The following is an 11,304-nucleotide window of genomic DNA, read 5'->3' as shown; positions in this document are numbered from 1 at the left end:
TGTTGGTCTGGCAGTAAAGCTGTCTCAATATAAATCCATTTCTCTCTCTCTCTCTCTCTCTCACACTTTTTATCTATTTATTAGGCTGCCAGACTGCATTCCATTAAGACAAAAATAATGGCATACACAAAAGCAGAGATACAGACAGACAGAAAAAATACAGATGCAGGATGAAAGTGTGTGAGTGAGCAAGAGTGTTACATCTAATATGATCTACTTCCTGTTTCTAAAATATTAGTGATGTCACACGAACAAGTCGAATTACTTTCAATTACTGCAGATACTTTCCCAATCTCAGATTTATTTATTTATTTTGGTTGTTGCATTGCATAGGAGGAATAACATAAAGATCACCACACACACACACACACACACACACACACACGCATCACTTCTGATGTTTCATGCACTTATTCATTTTTGACCTTGGGAAAGATTTCGTTGCTGATGGGTTTAAGCTTAAAGCGGCTAGGATGCTGACGTAATAGACATACTTACAGGAAGGCTTTGTGTAGATGTGTGTGCGTCTCTCTCTCACACACACTCACACTCACACACATGCACTGCTTTTCACTTGCTTAATTTAAACACAAATTTATATTTATATCCATCTAACAAATTTTAGCACTGTAATCCAGAGCGGCCTGCAAAAATTTTGGACGTATGTAGAAGTGGGCGGAGTGGAGCCAGGTGGGAGGGGCTATGAGGGAGGAGCTAAATGTGGCATTGTCAGGGTTCAAGCTCTACTATTAAGCGTTTTTACTATTAAGCCTGTTTCCGTGGGGTACAAGTATGACATTATATACAGGCCAAATTCCCTTAGTCATACACATAAAGTGAAGATTGATGCAGTGAAATGAAACAAAAGTAGGTTGACTTTCTTAAATCAGGCAAAACAGCAACATACAGCAGGAGAAAAAGGCATATATGCAATATTAAGGTCATGTTTAAAGGTGTAATGAACATGCTTGATTGTGTGCATTACCCCAGCACACATAACAAGGAGGCAACTTAGGGTGGAACCAACTTATGGTGGTTCTGTGATGAGACTTGCTTGGGTTTGGCTGTAGATTACAGAGCAATGAAGGGGGTGGAGGATGATGAAGGATCTGTGATGCGGTGGGGATGTTTTTTCTGCAAAGACCCTGGTTAGGACCAATTGCATCATGGACTGCCTCTGCCAAGGAGTTACAACTGGGCCATGGTTGGATCTTCCAACGATCCAAAACCCTTCCTCCATGTCCACACAGTGAAAACAGAACCAAGTGTGTGACATGGCCAGCCCAGTCCAAAGACCTGAGCTCCATGAAAAACTTTGATGGCAGTGGTGGCTCAAGGCCTCGAGCAAAGCCTTAACCCTCACTGCTCTAGGTGTGCTGTATCATGGCTGACCCTGTGCTCTATCCCCAATATCCAAAGTTGGGATATGTGAAGAAAGAATTTCACTGTGCTGTAATGTACATCGATCAGACATAACATTATGACCACCTGCATAATATTGTGTTGGTCCCCCTTTTGCTGCCAAAACAGCCCTGACCCGTTCTGCACTGTGTATTCTGACACCTTTCTATCAGAACCAGCATTAACTTCTTCAGCAATTTGAGCAACAGTAGCTTGTTTGTTAGATCAGACCACACGGTTTGCTCCCCACATGCATCAGTGAGCCTTGGCCGCCATTGACCCTGTCTCCGGTTCACCACTGTTCCTTTCTTGGACCACTTTTGATAGATACTGACCACTGCAGACCGGGAACACCCCACAAGAGCTGCAGTTTTGGAGATGCTCTGATCCAGTTGTCTAGCCATCACAGTTCGGCCCTTCGTCAAACTCGCTTAAATCCTTACGCTTGCCCATTTTTCGTGCTTCTAACACATCGACTTTGAGGACAGAATGTTGACTTGCTGCCTAATATATCCCACCCACTAACAGGTGCCATGATGAGGAGATCATCAGTCTCATTCAATTCACCTCTCACTGTTCAGAATATTATGCCTGATCAGTGTATATGTGACAAATAAAGGCTTCTGTCAACAGGACAGGATTTAGGACCCTGGGGATTTGAAAATGTTCTGGTAATTACACAGGAAGACATGAAAAATGACTAAAGGGTGCCAATAATTATGGCATCTATAATTTATTCATAATATATTCTTTCCTATTTTCAGTTAAGCTAAATAACCAAAAAAAAAATATTTTTATACCCTGAATCTTTACTGACTGACTGACTGCATGCTGCCATGTATTTATCCCTTTAATGTCGAGCTCGAATGCTGTTCAATCTCTGAATGCCATTTAAATGAGTTTTTAAGCGGACATGCTGTTTAAAGCCCGCGTTAATTCAGCCTCGTTTAAAATCGAGCGTCTCATTAATGTCACGTTTAGCAAGATGATAATCCTGTGTCAAGGGCGATCACTGATTGGCCTTGAAGGGTCACATGGAGGAGATCTGCTAATCTTTAATGTTATCTTCAGAGAGAGAGAGAGAGAGAGAGAGAGAGAGATGGAGACAGAGACTGAGACAGACGGAGGGAAGAAGAGAGAAAGATATAAGAGAAGGTATTGATTAATCAAAGAATGTATTGGAACTTAAGTTAAAGGTCGTTTTCCTCTTAGAAACTTCTGGCTATGCTGCTGAATACACAAACACATACAGAGAGGAGGAGAACGAGAGAGAGAGAGAGAGAGAGAGAGAGAGAGAGAGATTTCTTGGTCTGTGTCCAACACAAATTTAGTGAGACAGCATTTGGGTGATTTGCCTTTTCCTGGAAATACTATAGCACACCGCCTGTGTGATAGTCTGAACTGCAAACCTTATATACACCTCAACACCACACACACACACAACCACCCACACACACACACACACACCCACACACACACAGAAAGAGAAACGGAAATGAAAGTCCTCTGGAACAGGAGATATCATCAGGCACTGAGTTCACTGCCATTAAAAGTCATTTGGCTGTGAGGTGAGCAGTCAAGGTGGAAATTTCCAGTTACTAGAAAAGGTTTTGTCAAAATACAAAATGAGTCGAAACAAAAAACATATCAGTTGATGCGTTTTGTCCTTTATCATACTCCTTCTGAATCATCTCAAACAATCTCAATCGTCTGAAGCATTTTCAAAGGTTTACATTTCCTTTTTACAATTTTCTAATTGGCTGAAACCTACGAGTTCCTAGAATTCGTCGGAAAAACAATCTCAGGTGTTCACTGACACAAAGAAGATGAATACAAAGAAGGGGTGGAGCTATAAAGCCAGCAGCTATGTGGTGTACGAGCACTTCATATCTGCGAGCACTGAGCACCGAGACACTTTCAAAGCTCTGTTCAGACAAAACTGTCAATCATTTTTCACTGCTTTTACAAAACTATTTTCTGCCCTTCACACTCCAGCACCTTAACACTGGAGATCTGCAGCACATTCATTCAAGAACACAGACTGTGCTGTGACTGTTGTTTGTGTTTTTTGAGCTCAGTGTGTTATGGAGATTTTGAGGTTTTGGGGGTGGTGGTAGCTCAAGTGGTTAAGGCTCTGGGTTGTTGATTGGAAGGAGCACTGCCAAACTGCCACTGTTGGGCAATGAACAAGGCTCTTAACCCTTCCTGCTCCAGGGGCACTGCATTACTGACCCCAACTTAATCAGCTGGGATATGTGAAGAAAGAAAAGATTCTGCTGTAATGTATGTGTGGCTTCTTCTTCTCAGATGAGATGAACTTTGGATGAAGAGTTTTGAGAAACTGGCTTGAGAAAGACTTTGGGTTCCCCAAGACACTGTGTAGGAAAAACAGTACGATGGATGAATGAATGAATGAATGAATGAATGAATGGTTGGTTGGTTGGTTGGTTGGATGGATGGATGGATGGATGGTTGGATGGATGGGTGGTTGGATGGATGGGTGGTTGGGTGGTTGGGTGGTTGGATGGGTGGTTGGGTGGATGGATGGGTGGTTGGATGGGTGGTTGGATGGGTGGTTGGATGGGTGGTTGGATGGGTGGTTGGATGGGTGGTTGGATGGGTGGTTGGATGGATCTGGACCACATTCAAGTTACGTTCTAATCTCCCTTGGATACTTCAAAACATTTTCTTTACCAAAGATATGCTGACGTTTTCTTTAAGGAGTCTCCAGTCTCAGTACCAGTGCATAATAAAGTCTTCAGGACTTCTTATTTTTTGTCTTGGAGTGAGAGAAAATAAAGTGGATGGAGAGGGAAAGAGTCTCTGTTTACACTGTGTATATGTTCAAATCAAAAGCGATAACAGGAATTATCTTGTCTTGAGGATGTTCCATGACATTAAAGCCTTTTTTTTATTTATCTCCTTACTTACTTCCTTACAGTTTTTCTCAGCCCAAGTGCTGGAAAACCAGACAGGAGAGAAAACTTGTAGTGAAATGCAAGAGACGTGTCTTTATCAGAGCTTCAGCTATTAACAAGATCCAGGTTTTAAGTAAAAACCTGAGGCAGAGATGGATTTTTGAGTAGTCTGCACTCATAAGAAATACACAGTGCTTTATAATGTTAAAATACCACAAATAAATAAAAAAGAAAGACGTTCTGTGCCGCAAAAATGTGCTGCTCGGAGTTTCAAATCACTTTTCCTGTAGAAAAAAAATTCACACGGCGAACTAACTATTAAATATAAACATGATGAACGTTAGCAAAAGTTCAAGTTTCCAGAGAAACAGGATGTTTCATCAGCTGTTCATCAGACAGACAGCTGTTTGGACAGGTTGTGTTAATGCACTCGTTATTGTTTCTATAGCAACAGCTTTCACAGGAACTTGTTTGGCAGATGTGCCATACGAACAGATCCATGTAGTTGTTGATAAGGTGAAGTTTTCTGTGAGGCCATTTACAGAAGGAGTCTCCAGTGCCAGTGCTTCGGCTTCATGGTTTCTCAGTAAGCTGCACTATTTGAGTTTGGTGAAAGAACTGAGAGAGCTGGTGCTGACTCTACACACTGGGACTCATCACAGCCAGTATTTCTCAATAACAGGAAGTGCTTGGTTCTTTGCATTAGGCTGTAATGTAAGTCTAGTCTGGTTTTTGGGACAATATAAAATGAATACATGGGATTAGAAGTAATTCCATCTTCTAGAAAGATGGCACTACTCTCTTGGCACTAGTTTAGAGACCATAATTGGTTCAACTAATGATTTCATTAGTTTTTTTAAATTTAATTTAACAGAGATTTATGTCAGATGTTGGTCTGGCGAATAGGAAATTCAAAGTAAATTCTGGGCCTCTTGGATTTTGAATTGGTCTCACTTCCATTTAGACTCGATCTTGAATTTGTTTGCTTCCTTTAAACTCAATCCTGACTTGGTCTTGCTTTCATTTGGACTTGATCTTGATTTTGTCTTGCTTTCATTTAGACTTAATCTTGACTTCGTCTCACTTCTATTTGGACTCAATCCTGACTTGGTCTCACTTCCACTTAGACTTGATCCTGACGTGGTCTTGCTTCCATTTGCACTCAGTCTTGACTTGGTCTTGCTTTCATTTAGATTTGATCCTGACTTGGTCTCACTTCCATTGGTCTTGCTTCCATTTGGACTCAATCCTGACTGGGTCTTGCTTTCATTTAGATTTGACCTTGACTTGGTCTCACTTCTGTTTAGACTCGATCCTGACTTGGTTTCACTTCCACTTATGACTTGATATTGACTTGGTCTTGTTTTTCAGACACCCTTAAGACAGGGTCTTGACTCAATCCTGACTGGGTCTTGCTTTCATTTAGACTTGACCTTGACTTGGTCTTGCTTCAATTTGGACTCAATCTTGACTTTGTTTTGCTTTCATTTACACTTGATCTTGACTTGGTCTTGTTTTTCAGACACCCTTATGACAGGGTCTTGACTTGATTTTCCTGGTCTTCAACTTGTCTTGGTCTGGTCCACAACCCTGTCCTTACACATTATAAGAACGTGTCTTTTGTAATGTATGAACTATAGTTTCATTCCACAGATTTGGGTTGGATTTGCAGAAGTACTTAGATCAAAAAATCTTACTAACTATGCTTTAAGGCCATGGGATTTTTTTTTCTATGTGCTAACAATCAAGCAGCTTCAGTGGTATTTAACTAATTACACCCAGGAGGTTGACAGAACCTAAGTAGGACTTTGTCAGAGCCTGAAATGATGATGTACTGTATGGGACACCGCAGGAGACCTCTCTCTCTTTTCTATGCTCTACAGTAAATTTAAAACTTGCTTGTGCAGCCAATGTCTTTTTCTATGCATTATGCTATATCTAATATGGATGAAGCAGCTGAAATCTCCTTAGCACAGAATACTAAGATAACAGATAACTGATTATCTCTCCATCTTGGGAGAACTGAAACCTTTCTTAGCGGCTTTAAAATAAAATTAGGTGAATCATCAGAATTAAATGGGAAACTGGGAGGAAATCTCATTACCGCAGAAAACAATGTAAATGATATTGGCTGCGAATTAGGCGGGGATTTATCTAGGGAAAATATGGATTAAAAAGCCTTCAGATTCATCACATGATCTCATAAAAGCTTCGAATTAGCAAGGAAAGGCCCTTTTTTGGATACCAGAAAATGCATATTTTTATACAGATATTTGATTTGGACATATGAGTACAGCATCAATGCTTCTGTTTTGTTTTTTTTTTCTTCTAACACTGTAAAAGCAAAGAGACTAAATTTAGCATCGATGCTAATGTGTGTGGATATTCTAATAATTTACTGAAAAAAAAAACCCAAAACATTTTGTTCAAAATTTGCTTCAAAATTTACTATGATTTTAACACCGTTCTACTTTCGATCTCGCTAGTCCATAGCTCAATATCTTTTTAAAAAACAAGAAAATAAGCGACTGCACTTTTCTTCCAGCGATCTTCAGAAAACTCCGATGATGCAACTTCCTGTTGAACATGTGACTTACGGACTATTCCAAATATCTCATAGGGGTGAATGTTGTGGAAACTGTAAATGTGAGGTTTTTTAATAACCTGTGATGGATGACTCAAGCAAAAGGGTGTTTAAAGTATGAGGTATTATATAGATGCATGTGTTATGCAAACATAATCTGATTTTTGAAGTATTTTAATTGACATCTGAAGGTAAAATGATCTGTGGGACACCAACATGACCTCAGCGGTGGAATCGCCCGTGTGAGAGGACAGGTTTGTATATTTCTTGGAGAAAAAAACTTTTCTTTATATGTACTTCTAGTGAAATTATACGGTAATGAGAGAGGCATTCACGTGTTAAAGGTCTAAACGACATATAACGTCACCTCAGCTTAAGGCTCGTGACTGCTAAACATCTTATCCTGTCTAACAGGATATTTAGAGGAAATAAATCCCCACGGTAGGTGTTAATACCATTAACCAGCCAGTTAACTAATTGCCCACAAAGCCGACGTAACGGAATTAGAGGGTTGAAATTAGCCTCGATTATGCTTCTGCTGCGCACAGCGTGACGTAGAAAACACAAACACATACACGCGCTCGCGCACGACTGCACACGCGCGAATGAATGCATACATTCGCGCCCGCACGCACGCGCGCGCGAGCACACGAACAGCCGGGGGGGGGACCCGCGGCGGTAAAAAAGCGCAACTACTCACGTCACGGAATTTGTCCCATCGAGCCGTCAGCCATTTGTCGTCGAGAAAATTTCCGTTGTCCTGGCGGGCGGCCGCTCCGGTGATCACCGCCGCGCACACACACACCAGCAGCATGACGGCGCGGAGCATCTGCGGAAAGAAAGAGGGGAAACAAACACAACACACACACACACACACACAGTGAAACGCTGCTTCCGCTACAAATAAACATTGATGAGAAAAGCCTGAATCATCCGTTACCGCGTCACCTTCTGCACGAGGACTTTTAGAGCTGTCGCGTGAGGCTGCGCGCGCCGAGCCGTTACTGCTGCTGCGACTCTCTCTCTCTCTCTCTCTCTCTCTCTCTCCTTGCCTGCTCGCAGTTCCGCTACTCGTCACCTTCAGCACGAGGGCACGAGCGCTGTCGCGCGCTGCTTCTCTCTGCCTCTGGTTCTGCGCACTGAGCGTATGTTCACGGAGGCGGATGCTCTCTCTCTCTCTCTCTCTCTCTCTCTCTCTCTCTCTCTCTCTCTCAGCGCCGTGACCCTGTTCTTCTTTCAGCAGGACAATTTCCTAACCAATCCAACATCTAATCATTAAATAAGTAAATAAACATACTGGATGTCTCACCTTCCAGTATATTCCTGTATAATGTACTGTATTTAGGGTCGAATCCACTATATATTTTTTTTCATTTTCGATTGAATTTATTTGTAACAATAACTTTTTGACAATGGACGTTGTCTCAAAGCAGCTTTACAGAAGTATAGAAAAATAGAAAAATAATATAAAGTTAATATTTATCCCTAATGAGCAAGCTTGGAAAAAACTCCCTGATATGAGGAGGAAACCTTGAGAGAAACCAGGCTCAGGAGGGAACCTCATTCTCATTTGGGTGACACTGGACAGTTAAATAATGTAGATGTTCTTTGTACACCATCAACCAAGATGAATAAAGACTTTGTCCTGGTCAGGCATCCGGTGGAAGGTCCGTCGAAGGGGATCTTGGTTTCTCGGTTTATCAATAATATTACGTGTCATTGGTCTCTTACTGACTGTTTACCTGTTTTATGTTACCTGTGTTATTGTTCTTCACGAATTCTTGCCACTTTTAAATGATTCTAACATGCGCCTATTTTATCGTCTCTGATTATTAATCTACTTAGATGTGACACCCTGTTATAAATACTGACTGCGATTTTGGATGTGTGTGTGTATACACCAATCAGGCGTAACATTATGACCACCTGCCTAATATTGTTTAGGTCGCCCTTTTGCTGCCCATCATGCACTGTGTATTCTGACACCTTTCTATCAGAACCAGCATTAACTTCTTCAGCAGTTTGAGCAACAGTAGCTCGTCTGTTGGATCGGATCACACGGACTAGCCTTCACCGCCCATGACCCTGTCGCTGGTTCACCACTGTTCCTTCCTTGGACCACTTTTGATAGATACTGACCACTGCAGACCGGGAACACCCCACAAGAGCTGCAGTTTTGGAGATGCTCTGATCCAGGCGTCTAGCCATCACAATTTGGCCCTTCATCAAACTCGCTTAAATCCTTACAATTGTCCATTTTTCCTGCTTCTAACACATCAACTTTGAGGACAAAATGTTGACTTGCTGCCTAATACATCCCACCCACTAACAGGTGCCATGATGAGGAGATAATCAGTCTTATTCACTTCACCTCTCACTGCTCACAATGTTATGGCTGATCGGTGTAAGTGTGTGTTTGTGTGTGTGTATGCACACATTTTAAAAGGTGTTAGCCTTTGATCCTGGAGTTAATGGATGTTCCTGAAAATCTTTCAATCAGACCGCCAGACCAAATGGATTTCCTCTTAGACACACACACACACACACACACATACATACACATACACATACACATAGAGCTAAACTGCCACAAACTGTGTGTGTGTGTAAAGACTGCATAAAACAATTAAGAGTCCATTTTCAGAAGCAGTAAGGAGACAGAAAGTGAGATTATGTGAGACTAGTGGAGCAGCGATGATAAGCATGGCCATTTTAAAAGGCACTTTGGCATCACTGCATGGCGCTTCTGACTGCGAGACTGGAAAAATCAAAAGGATTCGATGGAAGTCATGAAGTCAATGGAGCGAGGGTTTCAATTTGCACGTAATGTATGAAAATTTGCAAAAAGAGCGCGTGTAGAAATGAGGGAAATGTGTCGAGGCAATTTAAGAGCGGAGAATCAACGAGCTTGCAGGAAATACAAGGCTATATACACACACCGAAGGATTCTTTCATTTGCCTCTCTCTCTGGGAACCGAAAAAGGTTTATAAGAAACCTTACATCAGTGTTTCGCTTTTAGAAGGAGGAAAATAAAACCCTTGAAAATATCCAAGTAAACCTTGAGGAACTGTTTATCTTGTGTATAGAGCAGAGCTTTGTTCAGACAAACACAGTCAACAAGTACAAGGTAGATGGAAAGACTTCACTGGAGATGGTGAGAATCATAGGCAGGTTCTGATTTTTTCATTTCTAAACCAGGATACATAATTATCAAAGTTATAAATAACTTCAAATACAATCTTAAAAAATTAAAATAAAATTGGGTTAAAGAATAAAAAATGGATACAACAAATAGAAAAAATCTTATTGTACACATTTATTAATGATCCATTTATTAATTAAGTTATTAAATTAATTACAGTTACAAATAATTTATTTGTTAAAAAAATCTGTTTGTTTATTTATTAATTTATTTTAATGTGTTTATTTATTTTATTGTGTAATTTACTTTATTTATTTCATTTTCATTATTAGTTATTTATTTCATTTTGCATTTATATTTATTTATTTTATTTTGCATTTTTATTTATTTACTTTATTTTGCATTTTTATTTATTTATTTTATTTTGCATTTTTATTTATATATTGTATTTTGCATTGTTATTTATTTTATTTTGCATTTTTATTAATGTATTTTATTTTGCATTATTTATTTATTTATTTATTTTATTTTGTATTTTTATTTATTTGATTATTTTATTTCGTTTTTACAGTTAAAGTGGTCTTTGTCTCTTAAAACATTTGACAGTCTGTGTTCTAGTACATTTTTACAGTGTATTCTTTAAACGATGTACAAAATATTTGTTTATTTTCCTATATCAGCTAGCCAGAGTACTGAATGACTTGCTAGCCGTGTAAAGCGGTGGTGGCTCAAGTGGTTAAGGCTCTGGGTTGTTGACCAGAAGATCAGGGGTTAATGCCCCAGCACCGCCAAGTTGCCACTGTTGGGCCCTTGAGCAAGGCCCTTAACCCTGTCTGCTCCAGGGGTGCTGTATCATGGCTGACCCTGTGCTCTGACCCCAACCTCCAAGGCTGGGATATGCAAAGAAAGAATTTCACTGTGCTGTAATGTATATGTGACAAATAAAGGCTGTTTCTATTTCTTTTTCTAACTAGCCTGCTAACTCAGTAGAAAGAAACATAAGCTAATAGAAGTCATATGTATACAATATTTCTCTTGTCATTCGTTTACAATGTAAACAATGAATTACAATCTACTAACTACAAATTCTACATGTTTTAAATTCAGCTACAGAAGAAGCAGAGGAATGAAATGAGGAGGAAAAAAAGGAATACATCCACTCTAGACCACAATGTTATGTCTTTGATTATTGTTACTCAGCCTCTGCATCCAAACATAACAAGATAGTTGTGTCTGTGTGACCAGAGCAGTCAAAACA

General features: G+C 40.1%; 1 protein-coding gene across 2 annotated transcripts in view; it reads right to left on the bottom strand.

Annotated features, from left to right (window-relative positions):
• Positions 1 to 8,053, bottom strand: part of spock3 (SPARC (osteonectin), cwcv and kazal like domains proteoglycan 3) — a 31,904-nt gene extending 23,851 nt beyond the window's left edge. The window contains exons 1-2 of one of the 2 annotated variants that reach the window (XM_058384743.1): positions 7,844 to 8,053; positions 7,604 to 7,732 (exon numbers count right to left, since the gene is read on the bottom strand). In XM_058384743.1, the coding sequence (XP_058240726.1) occupies positions 7,604 to 7,732 (129 nt within the window). In that variant the 5' untranslated portion in view covers positions 7,844 to 8,053. The remainder of the gene's footprint in view (positions 1 to 7,603; positions 7,733 to 7,843) is intronic. The other variant, XM_058384742.1, reaches the window with a different exon arrangement.
• Positions 8,054 to 11,304: the final 3,251 nt, after the last annotated feature.

This window comes from Hemibagrus wyckioides, linkage group LG29 (assembly GCF_019097595.1).
Source record: "Hemibagrus wyckioides isolate EC202008001 linkage group LG29, SWU_Hwy_1.0, whole genome shotgun sequence".
Taxonomy (NCBI): Eukaryota; Metazoa; Chordata; class Actinopteri; order Siluriformes; family Bagridae; genus Hemibagrus; species Hemibagrus wyckioides.
Note: the sequence above shows the minus strand (reverse complement) of the source record. Positions and strands in the feature narration are given on the sequence as shown.